At 34.6% G+C, this 23,976-nt stretch overlaps 1 protein-coding gene across 2 annotated transcripts in view; it reads left to right on the top strand.

Moving 5' to 3' along the window:
- Cdh12 (cadherin 12) overlaps nucleotides 1-23,976 on the top strand; it is a 1,253,457-nt gene that overhangs the window by 1,218,894 nt on the left and 10,587 nt on the right. For both annotated transcript variants that reach the window (XM_008846023.1, XM_008846025.1), the window contains 2 exons: nucleotides 2,915-3,051; nucleotides 19,215-19,336. In XM_008846023.1, the coding sequence (XP_008844245.1) occupies nucleotides 2,915-3,051; nucleotides 19,215-19,336 (259 nt within the window). The remainder of the gene's footprint in view (nucleotides 1-2,914; nucleotides 3,052-19,214; nucleotides 19,337-23,976) is intronic.

Raw genomic sequence — 23,976 nt, 5'->3', positions numbered from 1 at the left:
GGTGCTCCTGGAGCCCAAGAAAGGGACTGAGTTGCTCTGGGTGAGAAGGATCAGGAAACAGTATTGGTTCCCCAGGTGTCTGGGGCCCCAAGACTAGGAATGGCACAGGGTCCAAGCTAGAGTATAGAATGCCAGGCGGGGGGGCAGGGGGGTGGGGGGTGGGGTGGAAGGGTGAATGAGGCTTAGGGAGTCCCGGCGCAGAGCGCTGCGCTATAGACTTACCCCAAGAGGCCTGAGGATAGTAGTGTGGTTTTTGTCTTTAAGTCCGTTTATATTCTTTATTTCATTTATTGACTTAATGTATGTTGAACCATCCATGCATCTCTGGAATAATGTCGATTAGATCAGGATGGATGATCTTTTGGATGTTTGTATGTGCTTTTCAAGTATTTTGTTGAGTACCTTTGCATGCATGTTCATTAAGGATGTGGGTCTATAGCTTTATTTTTGTTGCATCTTTACCTGGTTTTTGTATTAGAGTGATACCAAAGGAGTATGGGAGTTCTTCCTCTTTTTGAAGAATTTAAGTACTATTGGTTGTAGCCAGACTTTTAAAGAAAATCTGAAACCTATACTGGGAAATTCTTGAATGCAGAAAATGTTTGTTAGGTAATTTATTTGAATGAATTCAACAAATGACTTTCAAAGTAATTGATGTTTAATCATGATGTAGTAATCTTCTTCAATAATGATCATTTAAATGATACACACTAACCCCCTTAATACAATATATAAAGGTATCCATGAATTAAATCATACTGCATATTTTATTGTCTCTCAGTTATGTTTCTGTGACATTACAAAAAGCATGTGAGATTTTCTATATCACTTCACTGGTTGTTTTTTGTTGATGCAGTTTCCTGACATAGATTTTGTTTCTCACGTTGGTTACTGGTCTTTTCCTGGGCCATTTTTATCTAGCCTTCTTGTGCCATCCAAATATCATGTGCAGGGAGTTTTGCTTTCTAGCATCATTAGATTTCATGCTAGATGTATTTCCTTAGCACTACTGCAGGGCCTTTTCTTATTGGCCATCAGACTTTGAAATCATCTGTTGATAACTTTCCCTCAAAATTGTCAATGGTGGGCATTATATTTACTTTTATATTTTAACTCTAGCATAGTGCTTAGTTTACAGTACAGGTCAAATATGAAACCAACACATCAATAATTCTTCATGAAACATGAGATAATAAAGGTATTTAGTGGCAATTTTCTTTTAAATTAGGTGTGGTTTATTTTTTCCCAATGGAATATTGTGATAAAATATTTTCCTTTACAGAAAAGAATATGTAATAGAAAGAATTGCATCATGTTGTCCTTATTCACTCTAACTTTTAAATTTGTCTTAACTTCATTTATATTTTTGAAGCATTCCTATGAGTAAAGTTATTATATTGAAATCATATGATTTCAGTTCATTCTTTCATCAGGATCAGTAGGAGAATTATCACAAGCAGATTAATAGTATGGTTTATTCTTTGTTCTAATAATACTTGGGAACTTCTGATTTCAAATAAGTTAGTAACAAATATTGACAGGCCAAACTTAAATTTCATTCTTAAAGCGATGACATAGGCATCACTATACTTACACATAAAAATTGTCAAAATATTACCTTACTATGACATACATATTCATAACTAAGTTTTCATGATGAAAAGGATTACTATTTTTTGGCATAGAAATATTGAGACAACTGCAATATTATTTACTTTTCATCACTATTATGTGTAACTACTCCTTGGTTCCCAGGTCAGAATAAGAGTAATTGTTCCCCATAATTAGTGGAGTTTCTTTCCCATAAAGTGTCTTCTTACCAATTTTAAATATAATATAATGATATTGTGGGAATATTATTAAATTCATCCATACACATGCTCCATAAAATTTTTAAGCTATTTCAACTTTGGGCAAAGCTCTTTTCCATTTTTCTAAGCTTTGGTTTCCTTATACAAAAATTATAAACATAAATAATGCTCACCTTAATGCCAATATGAAGAAGAATAAGTCAAAATGTAATGTCACGGGAAACACTGCTATCTTTAAAATTGCAGAGTTCTTGGGCTGTGTATGTGCAACTCAGTAGAAGAGCGTTTTTGTAGCCTGTCAAGGTTCTAGGCTCTGTCTCCATCACTGAAAAAAAATTATTTTTACTATTGTGATAAAAATATATATCATCCTATATCTGTATCATTACCTGAATCTTTCAGTAAATTTAGTTTCTACTTTGTTATTCATTTCTTTGGATTTTCTACTCCTGATCCTGCACATAGGACAATATCCTGTAGGACCAAAACTGTCAGATAATTAAAAAGATAAAAGACATCACTAGCCAAATCCACATCTTTTTCTTTTAGAAACATCTCCCGACATAATATAATAGAACAATAGTGAGCCTTTTATATATGTTTAAAGGAAATTAATTTTAGAGAATTTCCTTTATTTTTATTTGCTTTTGATGATATGATTTTTCTGCCTTTTCACAGAATCACATAGATTCAAGGTAGGCCTGAGCTGGCCTAGGAATTTAGTAGTTTGCAGATGTTCTTCCTCATCCCTAACCCTTCCCATAGGCACCATTAAGGAAAATTTTTACTACTTGAGAAAGTTTTAATATTCATCAGATTAAGGAAACCCATGGTCAGCTTTAGAATTTTAGTCTCTGCTGAGCTTTCAAGGTGTCAAGACCCTAAAATAATATGAACAGCAGGAGTAGTAAATCTTTCATTATTTCCAGTTTCCCCTTGAGCATACTGACTTTGCAATAAAGAAACTGTCATTTACACTCTTCTTTATTGCAAGGTGGGTAATAGCTACAGGGCTAAAAATACGGAACTATGTCGTTAGCCTAACTGCCATTATGATTAATGTGTAATTACTGCACATTTGCATCTACTCTTTTCACATACAGGTACTTCATAGATTGGAAGAGTGATGGGGACAGCTACTTTACAATAGATGGAACTGAAGGAACCATCGCCACTAATGAATTACTAGACAGAGAAAGCACCGCACAGTATAATTTCTCCATAATTGCAAGTAAAGTTAGTAAGTATTGGCATGGGTAGAATCAATGTTATCCTGAAATTCTGTGGATTTAACACTCTTAAATGTGTCCCTGCTGAGGTGTTTTTAATTTTTGGAGTGACAGCTGAGTGGTCTCCTGGGGAAACTCAGAAACCTGCTTCTATTCCTCATAGCATAAGTCCAGAGGAATTGTGACAGCTGCCAGAGAGCCCTGTTTGCAAGATTGCATGACTACTTAGAAGTGATTTTCATTGTGTGACCTCACTCCTTTCTAATAAATACTTTCAGCAATTCTCAGACGTGCCAACTTCTCTTCCACGCACATTCCTTGTGTCTTTATCACTGAGAGTTTCATAAGACAAGAGAGAGAAATAATAAGCATATAAAATCACCTATTCTGAAATACTTTCTGAAATTTTGGAGAGCATATTTTATTTATTGATTTTATTTTTAAACTGATTTTTGGGGAGTTCCATACAATATAGTTTGATGGCATTTAGGTCTCCTTTTTCACACACTAACTGCACCCCCAGTCCCCTTCCCAATTTAATGTACTCTTTTATGTATATAATATGTCCTACAGAATCTGATTTGTGTCCCCAAATGACCTTTATTCTGGGCTCATCGACTCTGCTTACTAAGAATCCAAAATAATCTTTTTTCCTTTTCTCCTTTGTTATATGGTTATATTATTTTTATATGTATGAATGTTTTGCCTGTAAGTATATAAGTGAACCCATGTCTTGCAATGCCTAAAGAGGTCAGAAGAGAAGAGAGTGTTAGATCCCTGGGAATTAGAGTTATGGACGATTAGTAGCAGCCATGTGGGTGCTGGGAATCAAACCCAGGTCCTTTGCAAGTACAGCTGGTACTCTTATCTTCTGAGCTGTTTTTCTAGCCCGTAAGGTTATATTTTAATGAAGATTATTGTTGTATATAAAGGAGTTTTAAGTGCAATTTTTCAGTATGTTGCCTAGACTATACACATTGTTTTAAGTTCTTTGTGTTGATCCATGGTTCACAGATGATTTTCTAAACTGAATGTGTCAATAGATGTTATTTGTTTGATGGGGCACTCAAAGATGTTACCACAGTTTTCTCAAGTTCAAGGTGAGAGTAGTAAACACTTTTCTCTTGGCAGATTTGTTTTTGAGAGCACTTTGTCTCATTTTATTATTGTGTTTTGAAAGTTTTGAGAGATCCCTTTGGAATACCTTTAAGTTTTGCCCCCTTATGTTATTGTTATGCTTACTAATTTCAACGTTCAAATTAAGAAAGAGGTATGAAATTTATTCTGCTCAGAGGGATTTCTCAGTGTGAACTCAGTCAGTGCATGTGTGTGTGTGTGTTGTGTGTGTAATCAGTTTATTTATTTATTTTTGCCTTTTAAATGTGTAGCTTTATTCATTAAAGTTTAGGTTTTTGCCAATGGTTCATTTGAAACCTGTCCCAACACACATTTTAAGTAATTTTCCCAAGTATAGCCTAACAGAGGTTCTGATCATGTAAAGTAGATTCATCAGGCAAACACATAAAAAGAAAGGGAAAAATAACCTTTAAACACTTACTGCTACCTAAAGAGGCATGTACTGTGGAAACTGAGTAAATATTAAGCTGATATGACTTTGAAAATAAAATTCACTTTGAACCCAACCCCAGCTTTGTAGCTCATATACCCTTATACTTGTACAGGACTCAAATGCCATGTGACCAGCTGCCTCAGGTCCTGTGGTCATGACATCTATGCCCTATCGAAAGTACATTATAGGTAGACTATGTTCACCTACTGTGAGCTAAAGATGTTCTTCCTTCCTTGAGTTGCTTTTGTAAGGGTATTTGCTCACAGCAATAGAAAAGCAACCAAGACATAAAAGTGATATGGAGATGTGGGACTATGGTTTTGGTACCTGGCCGTGTGATTCTTAGGTTTTTGGAACTGATTTTCAGAAAGCTGGAGAGCTTGTAACTTTGGGCTCGAAAAGTACTTGAATGCTACAGATAGAGTATAATGGGCAATGTGGGTGGATGCATACAAGACAAAATGCCAAGGGAAATGAACTTACGGGACACTCAGGTCAGGAGGCTCCAGAGGCCGCAGTTGTCCAACTATGCCTGCCATGCTCCTGTCTTGGATTGCTCACAGAAGGATATTTGCTTCTGCATACCACAATGGAACCTTCCTCATCATGTCAAATAAACATTAACCTAGCCAAAGTCTTCCTAGAAGTCACTCAATCTGCAACACACCAAGTTCTAGTGATAGTCACTGTTTTAGGAATGGAATAGACTAGAATTAAAGATAATTCTCCAAATGCTAACTAACTCTTCTCTTATTTTGTTTTGTAAATTATTTGGTGCTGGGATCCTGGAAACCTAACAATGAACCTAACAATGTCGTACAGTGATAAAACTTACAACTTTTCCCACCTACACACTTCACCCCTTGCTCAACAAGCACCCTCCTGGGAAAACAAACAGCATGTCTCAATTTAAGTCCTTCCTGCTTTGTCCATTTGACCCTGAGGACATTCACACATCTTTGGCAATGCTTAAGCAGGTTTATGATAGACTTACTCTTTATTGCCTGGTTTCTCTTTCTTAGTATCACATTGCAAATCTTGATCAGCAAGGATCAGAGAGATGATTATTAATTTCTAGGGCTTAGAAAACATATCCTACATAAAACGTAATGCAAATCTTACCTTCTTAATCCATTCTCAAATCATGCATTTTTAAAATGCTCCTGAATTCTGCCTTCGAGGTTGACATCATTTTTTACTTCCTTATTCTGTTCTGTTGTAGATAGATAGGGTAATCTGCATTTTTATGATACTTCTGTGTCATTCATACATTGTTTGAGCATTAACTATATTGTCATTGACAACAATAAGCATTCTTTCTAAGACATTTGTTACAAATATAGTAAAGATTAGTTATCTAAGTTGAAGACTATAAGTCCTATATGAACCATGTTGCTTTTTCTCCAATGACTTGGATATAATTCATGACAAATAACCAAAGGCTGTTTCTTTAATTAACTTCTACTCCTTAAAGACAAACTGTCCATAATAAAATACTATTCTGTGGAAAACTATTCTAAACTGAAACCATCCTATTACACATACACACACACGCACACATATACACATACACACTTAAACACACACATGCACACACACAAAATGTACATTTGGGGGTGGGGGGAGTAACCCTGTAACTTAATTCCAGCTGAATGGAGGGGGATAGTCTATACATCACCAGTACTGTAGCTGTGGAAGGACTCTGTCCACAATGTCTATCTAGGCTATCAAAACCATCTTTGGGTATGAGAACAGCCATAAGAATCTAGCCTAGTGCCAACTTTCAAAAAACTGGGCTTTGAAAATTTAAATACTAAAAGAAATTATGAATCCTCTCAATGGAAATAAATGCTCTTGGTCACTAAATAATTGATTTCCTAAATTAATGGAACCTTCCATGAATATATAGCAGCATGATTAGTGCATGTGCTACTCCAGTTTCCTGGCTATTAGCATATTGCCTAAATGAAAGCTCAGAAATTCTATGTTATGAATACTCATTTATGACTACATTAGTGTTCAGAACTAGGGTGCAAACATATAATCTTCATACAAATATAATCCAAGAGAGATACCCAAATAGTTCTTCTGACATCGCTCCCTAGTAAATATATGGATGAAGTCTTTTGGTGAAAATAAAATGAAAAATATAGGTATTGTAAATATTGTGTAGTAATAAAAGATTCTTGAATAGAAGTTATATAAAGATTTCCATTTTATTTCAATGCAAAGTTTAAAACAAATGTTATTCAAGATCTAATTTCTAAGGTTGAGTTCATTGATTAAGTGGCAGAACACACAATTCCACCACAAGAAATGCTTGATGAATAAATAACCCACACTTGTGCTGCCAAAAACAACAACGTTGTGTAAGTATATATGACACTTCAGACTGAGTGAGCATAGGCTTTTGCCCTTGACCTGTCTCTGAAAACATTCAGGTGAAAAGAAATGGTACAAGTATTGAACAACTTTCAGTTAATTAAAAAGTAGCCATTAATCAGTGTTGCTACAGGTGGAGGTCTAAATAATTTTATTAAACTCTTAATATTTATTTTATGCATTATTGCTTTGCTCTGTTATGATATTAATCTTGAGATTTAAAAAAATGAATCTTCAGAAGAATTTACTTCATTCAAGTAGGCAATGTTTCAGTACAGAATTTCAGTAGGAAAATGATTCTAAACTTTGGAGTTAATATAACAGACATCATCAGTTAAATATAGTGGAGAGTAGTATCTAGTCACATGTGACTTATAGGATATATTGGAGAGTGTCAGAACATATGGGACCACTATTAATATTAAAAGGAATTGTAATCCTAGACAGGGTCAACATAGCATATAAATAGACAAGTAGCAACATCCCAAAATGGATAGAGCACAATATTTCAGCAATTCATGCTTACATCTTAACAGGAAGAATAACATTTGAAATGTGTTCCAAGGTGCTACACTCTTTTCTGATCCTAGGATTCAGTCTTTATGGAAGATATCTGTAAGAACTGAGAATGAGACCTACTTATGTTGTGTTAAATGCTTGATGGAATACTGGTTATTTTATATTATAAATTTCCTGAGTATTTGCTGACTTAAAAATCTCAATTATCTCACATGTCTGTTGAGAATCTGTTCATGGACTGGGCATGGTGGTGTAATGGCTTTAATCCTGGCACTCAGGAGGCAGAAGCATTTGGATCTTGTGAGACTGAAGCCAGCCTGGTTGATATAGTGGGTTCCAGGGAAGCTGGTGCTACAAAGGAGACCTTGTTTCAAAAAAAGACCATAAATAAATAATCACCTTCATGTTTCGCAGAGTTCTTCTTCCATAAAACTGCAATTAATTTTGTTCAGTATATGCTGACAAGATTGTCTTATAGGAAGTTTGCCATGAGCCTCATAGTTAGCTGTCATTTGAGGTGTCCTCAGTTTCTTGTTACATAGAATCACAAAAAAATTACTAGTTATTGGCATTTTTCTTAGTTAGCTACCAGAACTTGATGGCAAAACCCTATTGCTAAAGATATCATGTACTTTATTCATAGGAGAGAAAAATCAAGCAGAGACTGACTTGGAAGCTTCATGCCTACTGGCTAGTTCTCACAGGGCTGCACATTCTGCTGGGGGTGAGAAGTGATCAACACTAGTATTCAGCTGTGAACCTTACAAGCTGAAATTATGAATGTCTTGACAAGCTAATGCCTAGTGGTACAATAAGGCATAAATATTGTGGAGATAATCAGCTGCTTTATTACTATACTTAAGGCCTCCTCACAAGACTGAACTCATTCTTCGTACTGTTAACTGAGTCAAGAACCAATGGCTGAGTAGGTTATCCACCCTAGGGGAGGACCTAATACTATTAGTTTATACTATTAGTTTGTTAAGTGTCTTAATATCAAACTTCCCTCTAAATCCTTATCTTTAAGCCCATCTGATATTGTTCCTCTAAACCTCCATCAGAGGGGCTTCTTTTTTAAGTACATGAGGATCAATATCGAGACTCAAATGTGCCATAGGGAAGAGAACAAGAAACTGGGATTCTCAGTTCTCAGTGAGACATTATATCATTCTTCCTTCTCCCAGGCTCAGGGATCAGTTTGGAAGAGGGTGTGAAATGACTGTAAGAACCAGCGGTTGCAGAGGACTGCTGTCCAAAATGTTTTTCAGATATGACATGGTAGTTTCACATAAGAATTCACAATGCCTGTGACCACATGTATAAGATCTGCACAAGATGACAATAGGGTTGGAGAGATGGCTCAGTAGTTAAGAGCACTGACTGCTCTTGCAGAGGACCTAGGTTCGATTCCTAGCACACATATGGTGGCCAATAACCATCTGTAACTCAAGTTCCAGGGGAATTCAACTCTCTCTGTCTTTCTGTCTCTCTCTATCTCTATCTCTCTCTCTCTCACCTCCATGGTCATTCACTCATACACATAAAAAATAAAAATAATAAATAATTTTATCCTTTTTTAAGATCACATTAGCCAAAATTCTAGCATGAATGGAGGTGATTGAAGGCCCATCCCTTGTTTATGAGCTACTGGATGCTAATGGCTCCTGGAGAAAGAAGAATCCTGTTTTTTCACGATTGTGGCCTCTGTGAGGTTGCCCATGTTCCAGTGAATGGGCAAACACTCAACATACTGGAAGAACTAAATAGACCCGTGGGTTAAAAAAGGAAATTAAGTTTCAAGAGAGATGTGGTGGGAAGGTATGTGATGAGTTAGTTGTTAGGAAGTGGGCAGTGAATTTGATCCAAGCACATTGTATACACATATATTCCCAAATAATTCAAAGCCTCTCTCAGAATTTAACATTTTTCCAATGTAATTATTAATCTATACTCGCTTCATGTTTCTGACTGTGTCTCCTCAGTCTAACATCTGCCTGGAGAAACATGAAGTTTCTACAGCTTTTGGGACTGCGTAGTAGTGTTTGGTGTTTCTGGACCAGGAGTCCTGTGTTCACTGCTGACTGGTTGACAGTGTATTGCTTAGTAACACGGGTGGCTGTAATTGAGGAAAGATCATGTGATAAGGGAAATTTGTGTCTTTTCACTGTCTGAGTACAATATTATGTTCTCTCATTTCACTTGACATTTTCCAAAAAAAAAAAAAAGAAGATTTCCTTGTACATTGAGAAATACACGTCCTTGAGTCGATTGTCCTAGTATTCTTCAGTGACATACCTGGGGTGGTGTCATCCTCAGGGAGTTTTAAAATTACATTATTGATGTGTGTATGTGTATATATAAATGTTGGTGTGTGTGTGTGTGTGTGTGTGTGTGTATGTGTTTGTGTGTGTGTGTTTGTGTGTGTATACCTTGCCTGTGTGGAGTTCAGAGGACAACTTGCATGAATTGGTTCTTTACTGTTACCATGCGAGTCCCTGGCATTAATCTTGGGCCATCAGGCTTAACAGCAAGCAACTTTACCCATTAAGCAATCCTGCCAGCTCTCTTCAGGGATATTCTATAAAGAAGAGACACCTGGACAAATATAGTCAAGGATCACCGAATCAGGATTTCTGGAAGTATTTTCCAGAAACACACATTTTAAGTAAACTCCCTGAATTTATCTAATATACACTAATTTTCAGTCACAGTGCCAGATTCCACCAATGCCTTAAGGGTTGGGGAAAACAAAACAAGTAGTATTAGCCTCCATAACTGTATATGTTCACTCAAAGTTTAGTGATGTCTAAATATCATTAACAGTTTAAATCTCAAACTGGTGTCAACTTTTTCTTTATAAAATAGCTCTAATAAGTTTTTCCTCTCACTTTCCATGGATGTTTGACTCTGCATAAGTAAAGCTAGATAATTTATTCATCGTTTTCTAATTTTCTCCCCACAATTAGCTATATGAAGCTATTTTGAGTTCTCTAAGAAAGATATGTTTGATTTGTACTAGAATTGGCAATATTTCAATAGTAGTTGTAAAAATAATACTTTGAGAAAGTATCACTTATGAAGTTTTCACAGTATTTTATAAAGTGCTACAATGTATCATATCTATGGAAATAATGATCATTAGCACCACCATTATCAGCAACTTAATTTAGAAATGATGCCATTTATCTCATTATTATATGCTACAAATTTTAATGAAATCTGTATTTATGTTGTAATTGCTCATATTTTATTTTAAACTTTCAATGTAACTGTGTAGGTATTCTGTAAATCAATCTAATTGCTCCATCAAATTCCACATTCAACATTAATCCTAGTCTTAATTTTTAAATTACTATCTTATTTTCACAGGCAGTTATAATTGCTTGATGAACTTTTCACATAAAAGTTGAAATTTATGATCCAGATACATATCTTATTGATACAAAAATTTACTTTCATAATGCATCCTCAGCATTTTCATGACATACTTTTCATTAAGATCATCTATCACCTTTTTTTGTTTGAATAATGAAATTTTCAATTAAATATGAGATTTTGAGTACCAAATACGCTATACATCATTGATATCTATGATACATCACACTTTATAGAGCACACACACACACACACACAATCACACACACATATATATATATAATTTAAGTACTTTCAAAATGATTTAAAGCCTATTATATGTTATATTTTAAATGAATGCTGGCTTAAACCTGCTAATTATTATTCCTTCAACAATTTAATTATAAATATAACACAATATTTAGATAATTATTCATTGTTTTAGTCCTCAGTATTTGTAACTCATCATCCTCAATGTGTGAGATACATCTAAACAAAAACTTTACTCAGCTTTGCCTATGGAATAGTTGCCATCGAACATGGAAAATGATCATGAGAATACCATGCTAAATATCCCAGCTAGAAAATAACAAAAAAGTTAAGTACTAAGGAAATAAGCAGAAAGATGCAGGGACATCCTTCTACCATTCCGTGTGGTCTGTGAGCTGATTGCATGAACTTTAGCTTGAACAGTAAATACATCAATATCTTAAGTCATTCAACAGCATCGCTCTGTTTTCAAGAAAACTGAACTCCAAATCCAATGTCTCATTCTCACTTCTAGTCAGTTTAAATTTTTATAATTACCAACTCATTTTCTTAAGTCTTTATTTTTATCCTATATGGGCTACATAGACTTGATAAAACATCAAGAGAATCAATGCATACAACTTATAGTTTGATGAAGACTTGATGTACTATTGTCTGTTAGATGAGGACAATGATAATGCACTGAACATTTTAAAAAGACAGTATTTTGAATTTTTCACCACAAGAAATAGAAGGATTAGATATGTTTATCTGATATAATACTGAAAATGTGTACATGTGTTCCAACATTACATGCTACCTTATTAATATATAGTTTTTTGGTTTTGTCAGCTAAAATAAATTGAAAATTTATTTTAAATCATGAATAAAAGATAATCTTTTAAAGACATTTAAAACCCATTAGCATCAATATCATCAAAACATCGTGATGTCTATTTTTAACTCACAACTTGACACAGTCTAGAATCATCTGGGAAGAGAGTCTTAATGAGGAATTAGCTAGGTAAGGATGGCTTATGGACATGTCTTTGGGGGACTGTACTGATTATTAATTTATGTAAAAAGAAATTTCCCACTATAGGCAGCACCATACCCTAGTCTGGTCCCTGCATTCTATAATAGAGTTAAAAAAAGCTAGCTAGCAAGCAAGTGTCCACATGTATTCTTCCTACTCTCAAGTGGTATGTGACACTTTAAGTTCTCACCTTATTTTCCCCACAATAATGGATTGTAGCCTGGTATTCTAAGCTATACAAACCATTTCCATCCCTGTCCTGGATAACTTTTATTATCAACTTGATATAATCTGGAGTCACCTCAGATGAGGTAAGTTCAACTGAGCAGTTTCCAAGATCATAATTGCCTGTGGTAATGAATGTGGGGCATTTTCTTAAATTTTAATTGATGTGGACAATCCAGCTGGTACCATCCCTAGGCCCTGGTCTGTATAAGAAAGCTAGCTTAGCAAAAGATAGGGAGCAAGCTGGTAGACAATGGTCTTTGCTTCAGTTCCTGTTTCAGGATTCCTGCCTTGGGTTCCTACAGAGACTTGACTCAGCAATGGACTGTTGCTAAGAAGTGTAAGCTGAAATAAATAATTTCTTCCTTAATTTCATAAACTTGGGAACATAATGGTATCAGAGGCTGTATGTAGTGTAGGAGAGTATGTAGTGTAGGAGAGTGTAGAGAGTATGTAGGAGAGTATGTAGTGTAGGAGAGTATGTAGTGTAGGAGAGTGTAGAGAATGAAGAGAGAATCATCACTGGAGAGAGAATCATCACTGTAGAGGCTGATCACTGTGGAGAGGCTTACCAGTAAGGAGAGATTCATGTCATGATAAAATACTAAGCTGTATTTTGACCTCTACTTTTCCACTTCCTACTTTCCTCATAATTTTAATTATTTGAAACATTATTTGTACCTCTTAAATGTCTTTATGTTCTCTTCTATACATTGGTATCTTGTTTGCTTTCCTCCCATCTTCTCAACATTTCACCTAGAGGCATATCATGGCTTCATGTTTCAGCTTTCATATCTACATGCTAAATATAATTCATAGATCAATGAATCCAAAATATATTTTTCAAAACAAAACTCTCTTGCTGTTTTCTTACTTTTACAAGTATCACATATTATTACCCATCTAACAGGTAAATGATTCCATTTCATGTCATTTGTAAACAATCCTACAATAGAGGTAGGTGTACAAATGTCTCTTGGATGCAATTCTCTCTCTCTCTCTCTCTCTCTCTCTCTCTCTCTCTCTCTCTCTCTCTCAATGCAGGGTCTTCCTGTAGACCCAGCTGGCCTGGAACTCCTTATGTAGACCAGACTGACCTCTACCTCACACAGATCCACCTGCCTCTGCCTCCCAAGTGCTGGGATTAAAGGTATGTGCCGCCACATCCAGTTGGCTGTAGTAACTTCAGGGTTTTTTTTTATTTTTAAAATTTGCTTAATTTTATTTTTTGCATTTCATATAATAGATCTTAATGAAATTTAGAGCATTTATCCCATCCCGACTCCATAGTCTCCCTCACACTGGATTTCATGAATTCTGTCATTTATGTTAAGTCCTATCCTGTCAAGTATTTGTACCAACATATCCCTCAGAGCAAGTTCATCCACTGGTGTCTATTCAACCTAGCTGGAGTCACTTGCTTAAGGAAGTTCTACTCTCCCTTACTCCAGTAATAAGTTGCCAATAGTTTCCCATCTAGGTTTTGGGCCTGCTGCCCATTTCTGCTGTTGTGTGCTGGGTTTTTGTCTGACTGAGTTTGCATGGATCTTGCACATGCTGTCATCATTATTGAAAATTCATAAGAACAAGTTCTAAGAGGCCTGAAAGCCTCTGTTTCCTTATGTTCATGTACCAACCCTGGCTCTTACAATCTTTGTGCCCTGTCTTCTGCAATGGTCCCTGAGTGGTGGGGGTCTGTGAGATTTAATATAGGAGTCCTATCCAGGGACACACACTCTGCAGTCCCTTGTTCTCTAAAATTTAGCCACTTATGGTCTTCTATGTGCATCACACTCTGTTTTATGAGGAAGCTTCACTGAACAAGACTCTGCTTTTTTCCAACATTTTCCATATCCTCATCAGCACTTTCTTGTGTGATTTTTGATGCTAGCCACTGGTGCTGCAGTGCTGTCACACTGCATAGTACCACCAACTTGCATTTATTTATTACTGATATTTTGAATTTTTCATGCTCAGTTTTGCAAAAAGTTAATGATTTATTATACTTCATCATATTAAGAAAAGACAATTGAGAGAAAATTTTAAATTACATCAAGTAAAAATACATTAAGTTGGGCATGGTAACGTATACCTGGAGTACATGCACTAAAGAGGATAAGACAGCAGGACTGCAAGCTTAGATCCAGCCTAGGAAATGCAGAGAGAACCTGTAGAAACAACAAACAACACCACAAACCAAAAGCTGTTAACACTCATAGTATTTGTATCTTATTATTCAAAGAAATGCTCTGTCATATCAACTCTATCTAGCTCACTTTATGTCATCAGTTTAGCCTATTTTTAATAGTATGTATCTTCACAAACATATTTAATATGCTAGTTGGTATTATGTACTATATTACATATTTGAGGTTTAATTATTTCCTCAAGTAACTGAAAACTTTTACAGTTTTATTTTACTCCAAATATTTGAAATTCATGATAAACTTCTTTCGGTTTTCTATGGGAAAAACTAATTATAGATATTTCTAAATATTATTTTCTTTGAAGATCATATTTTGTCACCAACACCACAGAAAGTAATATTTGGCTTTAACACTGTCATATATGAATAATTTCAATAGCTTACATATATTCAGTCTGCATTCAGACCACAGATCTGCAATTTGAACAGAGCTACTATCAGCCATGGTTCAACCTAGGTTGTAATGTAAATATGAAAAGATTTAATGAGAAAAGAAAAAAAAGTCCATACTATCTTTCATGATAACTTACTCAATTTGTACTATAATAATTCAGTTCATAGTTTGAGAGGCTATGGTTCCATGTTCGAATTTATTGTAGTTGCAGTTCAGTACACAGCTACATAATTCAATTTTAACTGCTATAGTTATTAATAATCAGATATTGTTTAATAAAGAAATAAAGTAGCTTCAATGTATTGTAATATGGGTATCCTTGTGATGATTGGAAATTTACAATTCTCAAAATTCTTTAAAATAAACGTCTCCTTTGTTCTTAGAAATATTCTCTTCTTTTGATAATATTTCTTAAGTATGAGCTATGTAAAGGAAAGAGGTCATTGCTTTTAATAAATTAAAAACCTAAGTAAAAAGGTGCTGTATTTATCCTGTAAATTATATGTTATGGTAAAAAGATCAATTCTTTTAAAAACACAACCTTCATCCTTCAGGGTTCATACTGAAATTCATCACATCATAGTGGCTAGAATTCCTTATAATTGTGAGTCAATGAAGATACTGACTTTTACCTATGTGGAAGATCTCAGACTGCATGTCTTAGTCTTTGCATTAAGTAATAGATAGCTTAGGACAGTGACATATGCACTGAGTAGATTTAATTCCTGTTGGGCTCCTATGGAAATCATAGAGAAGACTGTGCAGGTTCTCTCTTTATCGAAAGCTTTAGAACTATATACATGATTAAGATAGTTCAGCAAACATTTAAAAAATATTTTATTTATTATTTTTATTTTATGTGTATGAGTGTATTGCCTGCATGTAGGTTAGTGCACCCATGTCATGCAATGCCAGCGGAGGACAAAAGAGACTGACAGATCCCCTGGAACTGGAGTTAGGAACAGTTGTTAGCTACCATGTGGGTGCTGGGATTTCAATCTGGGTCTTCTACAAGAACAACCAGTGTTCTTAGCTGCTGAGCCATCCCCTCAGCCCCAGTTCATTGAACTTTATACAGAGTAACCTCATACTACATAAAGAGACCTGCGATAAAGCTCCTGTTCTCTCTCCTTGCTCTAAGAATAGCATGAAAACTATTAGTTCATATAAATTATTTTTTAGATATAAAATATTTTCTAGGATTTATCAGAAGTTATAACGAAGCTATTATTTAATATTTGAGAATTTGACAATTGAACTTACAAGTATTTAATACTGTTTGAATGCTGTATGCTTTTATTACTAAATTACTTGGAAATAATGATAAATCAGAAATAAATTTTGTCATGATTGCTCCAAATATGGATGAGTTGGCTTCGAAAATAGTTTATTAGTTTTTCAACACAATTTAGTAAATTGGATCCCACAGTGAAGGAAAGCAATAATACTCTTATGATTGCTACACTATGACAAACCCTCCACATTTATTTCATAATGTGTTTTTTCAGAACTCTTATTGCTTTCCTACTGGCCACTTAAGATTATAAAACCGAATTTCTTTTATCAATGAATTAATTGTACACAATAGGAAAAATATGAGGAAAATTAAGTTGAACCCATTAGTCGTTTTCAAACTTGTGAAACCATTGCTATTATTTTTTCTGTATGTTTGATTAGACATTTATTTTCTGGAATTACAATGTTGTGTTTTGATATTTAATTTTGGAGAGATCTAGATATGTTACAGTGCACAAGATAATTTCACACAACAAAGATTTGTCTTAGTTAAAATGCTAAAGCACTGTTTGGAGAACGCTATTAATAAAAAAGTAATATTAAAATTTTATTACAATTATAAAAACATGTTAAAACTATATTTCAGGATAATAAATAATTTAAAACTATCAAAAGTGAATTTGTGATTATTAGAATAGGCCTAAATTTATTTAATCAAGATTTTATATGTTATTAAACATATTTCTATGATAAATACAGTTAATTGAGAAGTATTCATGCCTGTAAAAGACACTTCATTCTCACTCTAACTTAAGGAAAATAAGCTTGAATTTTCTCCTTAATACTTGGTCACCTCTAACCATTTAAAATAAAAAGTAGGGACGGAGATTCATGTCATCTAATTGAATAGTGAATCTGCATTTTTTTCTATTTTGATGATATGGATTAATTGGCTGTTTTAAAGTAGTTATATAATATAATAATCAAACTTTTATGCCTATATAATAGAACTTAAAATAATGATCTACAGATCTAAGATATCTTGTTGTAAAACTTGTTTATTTCACTTTCCAAATGTGAGTTTTAAAGCGGTTCCATCTCCAATCTACAGATTTCCATAGATAGGGAGACTAGTGGAGATTCGGCAGAGTCAGTGCGGTGATTGCGTACTCTGCCATGTGTTCAATACATCAGTACATACTAAGCATGATAATGTAATAGGCCGCTCTTCATAATTCTTCATAATTCTTGTTGATTTCTAGTTTCTTTAGAAATTTAAACCCAGGTCAACCAATTCACTTTCTTTTATAAGTATTTTATGCTAAACAAATAACAAATCCTAATAGAACAGGTAGATTCAATGATCTTTATAATGGAGTATTGGTAATGAGTAATGATAACTTCCCCAAATTCATTAAACATTTATACAACAGTTAGCTTATGAAGTAGAAACTTCATTCAATGTGTTTTTATGAAGAAACCGAGTTAGATAATAAAATATGTATTATGTTTTGCAAAATTAAGGCAAATCTTTTCAACTGAATAATGCCCTTTGACAAATATCAGTTGAGTAATATGTATTTGTGATTCACTCTCTGAATCTATCAATGTAACTTATATAATCACATCCCATACTATAGAATATACTTATTTCCTAATTTTCTGTTATTTATGTTCCAGCATTACTACATGATGATGGATTCCACTATCATACATTTTTTGTTGTTGTTGTTAAAATTTCCAGTGTGACCGTAGGAGATTTCACAAGGTCCCACATCGAGATGAAGCAAAAAGGCAATCAATGGTTGCTGAGGGAGGGAGAATTATTTTCTTCAGAGATTAGTTCCCTAATATGTTATGCAATCCCAAGCGGTCAGCCCCAAACATTGAACAGATTATACATGTATATGTACATATATATGTATATATACAACAATAATAATGAAATACGCAGATGTAAAAATGAGAAGAATGGAGTGTGCGTGAAGAGTTAAGTAGAGGGAGGGTTAGAAATGATATTAACATAATGCAAATGTATGAAGTTCTTAAAAACTAAAATAACCCTGAACTGCTTTGGAGAGTTTTTTAAATATATGCTGTAATGATTTTAATCAACAATATTATTAGAATAATTTTCATGTTAAGATTTTTGTGTGCATTCTTTCAGTGGTTTCCATGTAGGTTTGTAAGTCAGTATGATGACTCTTCAATAACATAAAAGAAGAGTTAAGTATTAGTAGAAAATGAGTGGCGGAATAAGCCTGGTCTTTAAATTTTTATAAACTTGAATTTTCATTTGTACTCTCCACTCCCTTAACTGGGAGTGCTCTTTCCTTTGCCTGTACTCTTGGGAGATATTTTTAAATTTCAGAAAATTTATCCATCTGTAAAATCACATAAGGCAATGTTTTCTAAAGTTTATTTAAAAATATGTAATACCTCATGCATAAATAATTTTATGAATGATTTCTAGTCTTCAATACGTGACAGGGATTGAGATGCAAAGTCCATTGACTGGGGTTAAAATATGTGATGATGTTTGGGCTGTGGTCTCGTGCTTAAAAAGCAATTCAATGTAAGTCCTCAACAAAAATCTTGAATTTTTTTTTCCAGAAATAATTTCAGGATTTCTTTTCATTTCTGTGTTCTAATGATTCTTGTTCTTTAAATCTATGTCCCAAATTTTTGTAGTGCTATTTACTTAAATATCTTGCATATTCATGGCAGGAAGGCATATTATTGCAGTGCACAAACCCTGGAAAATGGCTAAATCAGGAAGATGGCTACATACAGGTTGAGCCTGCCCTCATGGTCTGGCAGCTCTTTATCAGTATCCCATTTATCCATCCTTGGGATCCATTGCACTTGGGTCTTTTAGAATTTCCTACAATAGAAAATCGGTTTTCCATTTTGTGCTAAATGTAGTTGAAGATAAATATGGTTTATCAGAGAATAAATAGTTATGTTTTGTAATAATAATTTATCATTTTGTGTTTTAAATAGGTAATCCATTATTAAGCAGCAAAGTCAACATACTGATTAATGTCCTAGATGTCAATGAATTTCCTCCAGAAATATCTGTGCCGTATGAGACAGCTGTGTGTGAAAATGCCAAACCAGGACAGGTACTTTTCCAATACAAATAACTGTGTATAAAGAGATTTCCTACATGTGTATAAAGACCTTTCTTGTAGCTTTATGTGTTACGTCTAGAAATAACTAAGCATCATATGCTTATTTTCCTGGATCAAAAATCTTCACAAAATAAAATATAATTAATCCTAAACTCATAAGAATTAATGTTACATGTATATAAAACTAAAACCTAAGTGACATTGTTTTTGTTGCCTATTGAAAACTATTTAGATTATTAAAGATGTTAAACTATCTATTTCTCTATATTCTTCACAGTTTCTAAGGAACTTATGATTATGAACCAGGAAACAAACACATTAATGTGCATTTCCTATGTTTCATGTTTTGATTTCATAAATGGTACATCGAAGCTATTTAGCACTCTGTCATGTACACTTTCCTTCTCTTGTAGCTATAAGAGGAGTATCTGAATAATTCAAAATGTGTGAACTGCATTGTGGATAACATGTCAATATTGTGTGGGGGAATGTTGCAGTACAGAGATGTTGAAAGAGTAGAACACAGATACAGTGGAAGTTATTGACAAAGCTTCAACTTTTGTGTAAGGTGATTTGGGCAGCCAGGTTTCTCCTTTTTATCCTCTGCAATATTATGAAAGAATGAATAACCAAGGGAATCGAACATGATTTTGTTTGGAATACTCTATGAAGCAAAAATATGATTCATCTATGTCCGTGAAACTAAATCCAAATGGAAAATACATTAGTAAATCTTCTCTTTATAGATGTGTCAATCACTTTTGAATAGCATAAGAAATTATCTAATTCCAGTTCCAGGGTTTCTAACACCTTGTTCTGTCCCCCGTGATACTGCATGACATGGGTGCACCTAACACATGTGCACGCATAATACTCATACACATAAAAATTCAAAATTTTTTTACATAGAAGAGTATCTTTTGATTTTCAATGTGTTTATTATTTCATGCTTAATACTGTCAAATAGAATATTTGTTCCAAAGTTCTGAACACTAAAGAGACAAGATTATCTGTCTATCCTAGCCCCAAAATTTAAAATAATTTTTATTTAATTTTTATGAATTTTGTACAATATATTTTGATCATATTTAGATACTCTCCCCTATCTGCACCACTTTTATAGCCCCCCCATATGTATATACTCTGCCTTATAAATTAAGGACTTATGGAGTCAAGTTTGTGTCCACTAATATCCTTTGGTGTGTGCTCATCCATTAGAACCTGACTAACCTATCTAGTGCCACATCCTTAGAGAAAACCAACATTCTCCCAGTAATTATAGGTTGACAATACTTCTTCAGCTAAAGTTAGGGCTTCTTACCAACTCCACAACTTCTATGCTGGGATTTTGTCTGACTGGAGCTTTCATGGGTCTGGTACATGCTCTACCATTACTTTAAGTTCATATAAGCAATACCCAGTAGTCTGGAACATTCTATTTCCTTGTAGTTACCAACTGGCTCTGGCTCTTACAATATTTCTGCCCCTTCTTCTGCAATGGTCTCTACACCTTTGATATCATAAGTTGGATATAGGTGTCCTACTCAGGGACAAGAACTCTGAAATCTCTTATAATCTACACATCTAGTGTGGTTTTCAAGGTTAATTACCATCTGTTCCATGAGGAAACTTCCCTGGTGAGGTTTGAGCGATGTATTACTACTCTTCCTTCCCCCTTTTCTACTGTATTTCTTCATCCTTATGTGTAGAAGTTGTAGTGTAGTTGTGTTACTCAGGGCTGGGCACCTCACAGACCCTTATTCTCTGAATTTGACCACTTATAGAACTTTGTATTTGTCTCCATCTGTAGCAAAAAGATACTTCTTTAATGAGTGGTAGAAAGTATACTTGTCTTTATATATAAGGATACATATTTAGAATACAGTAAAAATTGCGTTGGTCTAGTGATGTGACAAAAGTAGTTTTGTTTCTAAAATATATGAGCCCTTCAGTCATGTGCATTTTCTTAGGTTTGCAGCACCACACATGAGTCCCTCTCATTGAATTGGCCCTAAGTCCAACTTGATTACCCCCAAGATTTGAAACCAATATTCTCATTCAGACTACCCACAATTTCACTGCTCGTGAAGTTCATGTTTGTTGAATGGGTACCATTTGTAGAGCACTTTTGATAATCTGGGCAATTCAACAATTTCTTTCATCATAATTTAATTTGCATCCTAAATTTTCAATGGACATAGCAATGTGACAAATAAGCCCACTTCTTTCTTCATGTCTACAATACTAGATGTTGCACAAGTATTTGGCTGCTAATAAATTATGTCATAAAATTGGTTACTTGAAAAGTTATAAGATATTAACTAAAAGCTCTAATTTTAGGTGTTTTCACTTTCCAGATGTCCCATTACATCAATGTTTTAAAAATCTAATATTAATAATTTCAAATCAATCAAACCTTGCAATTCTCCCAATGATAACAGTTGGGAATAGTTCTCTATTAAATTAAACATTGTCTTTTAAATTAAAGATTTGAACTATTGAGAAAAGTAAAATTTATTTGAGTTCAGCTTCCTCTTCTTTTATGTTGTAAAATAATGAGGAATCTGCTTGTGTACCCAGTGTCAATATTTTAATAAATAGCTATTTTGTTCTACTAGGAAACACTTAAGTACAAAGCATTACCCTGAAATGTCCCTTGGATCTCCAGAGTGCTTGGTATATGGGCATGTTCTGAACTTGGCTCCAGCCCTTATTCCTTTGGTCTAAGAAGTGTACATAGGAAAACTTTGTCCCTTCTGTATTATTCTATAAGTAAAAATGTATCTATATATTCATACATGTGTATGTGCGCATGTGTGTATATCTACACATCATCTATTTACCTATCACCAGTCTCTCTTGAGTCTATCCTTCTATTTTCCTATCTGTCACTTATGCAGAAAGGAAAGAAAAACTGGAAAGAAAGAAGTTGTAAAAATCAGTGAAGACTGGCATCAAAATTGTTTTTCTTAGGGCGATGTTTTAGTTTCTTTTCCTGTCACAGTGACAAAATACCTTGAAATGGCAACTATGGTGATTTGAATGATAATGTTCTCCATAGACTCCAGTGTTTGAACAATAGGTCAGTTGATGGTCTTTCAGGAATGCCATGGAACCTTTCAGTAGATGTGGCTTTGTGCAGGAAGCATGTCGCTGGGGACGGTTGAGGGTTCATGGCTTTGTTCCACTTCCACTATCTCCCTCTCAGCTTCCTAGGGGCATTTGAAGGTGTGAGCACTTAGTTATCTGCTTTGTCTGCCTCTGTCTCTAGGTCTCCCTGTCATGATGGATTCTTATTCCTCTGGAACTATATGTCCAGGAACTCTCCTTCCTTTTTGTAAATTTTAATTGAATTTTTGTGTATGTCATCTAGAACATCTTAATCATCTTTATACCCCCTACCTTTGGAACCCTCCCATAGAACCCTCTGCTGGATTTCACTGATTCTGTAATTTGTGTTAAGGCCTATCAAGATGCTTTCATGTCCCCAGAACTCCCTCAGTGCAAGTTCATCTACTGAGGTCTAGTCAGCCTATCTAGAGTCAATCTCTTTAAGAAGATCAGCTTTTCCTCACCCAGCAGTAATCAGCTGCCAATACTTTTTCACCTAAGACCGGGGCCTGCCAACAATTTCCACAGTTCAATGCTAGATATTTTTTATATATTTTTAAATTATTTATTTATTTATTTACTTATTTACTTATTTTCTAGTTACATAAATAATTCATTAAGAATTTCATACATGTATATAAAGTGTTTTGAACAAATCCATGCCCACTTTCTCCCCTCCAACTCCTCCCATAACTCCCCATCACTTTTTCTCTGATAACTTCTAAGTTTCTTTCTTCTTCTTTGATTATTTTTTTTCCTGTGGGGATTTTTGGCTACTCTAACATTCCCCCTTCTGAAGAGGTATCCCTAAAATCTTTTAAGGATTAGATACTAGCTCCCAAATACCTTTGACATTTTTGGCCTTTGGAACAGATTAGGTTGCTAAGAGGTTCAAGGACATTTCTACTTTTAGCTAAGAAACTAACTGCTTTACTTTGGGGTCTTTTTACCCTAACTGCCTAGCCAGTTCCTACCTCCTATTCTTATCACTCTATCCACTGGAGAGGTTACCCAAATTGCCAATAGGGAATCGGGATGCAGACCGCTCTGGTTTTTTCATGCTGAACAAGGATGCAGGGTGAGGCAGTTAGGGTACCCATTCAGTGGGTCTATCTAAAAGACTCTCAAATTGCATAACTCTTATCTCTAGGGGGGGAAAGGAAGTCCTTGAATCGTGAATGGGAGATGTTAAGGAGAAGCAAATGCAAGAGTAATTAGCATTACAAGTTCTAGACAGGGAACTAGAAAAAATGTCAGAGCAGTGCAATTTTCAAATGTTCATATGAGAGACCATTGGAATTTCTTGACAAGGGCTTCCAAAAGCATCCCTCTATTGGGTTCTTCCTCATTTTTCTTTTGTCTTCCAAGGCTGGACTCTAGAGTGATGGATTCCGGATTTGTTTTCAGGTATTTTGATAGCTGTTGGAGTGGTTAGAATCAGTGTCACTTCCCCCTCAAAGGCTTCTAAATAGGGGGGAGAAAACAAATTTATCCATCATTTTAGAACAATACCTGGTTAG

The sequence above is a fragment of the Nannospalax galili genome, unplaced genomic scaffold (assembly GCF_000622305.1).
Source record: "Nannospalax galili isolate Female #2095 unplaced genomic scaffold, S.galili_v1.0 scaffold600, whole genome shotgun sequence".
Lineage (NCBI taxonomy): Eukaryota > Metazoa > Chordata > Mammalia > Rodentia > Spalacidae > Nannospalax > Nannospalax galili.
This window is presented reverse-complemented; position numbering and strand designations above follow the sequence as displayed.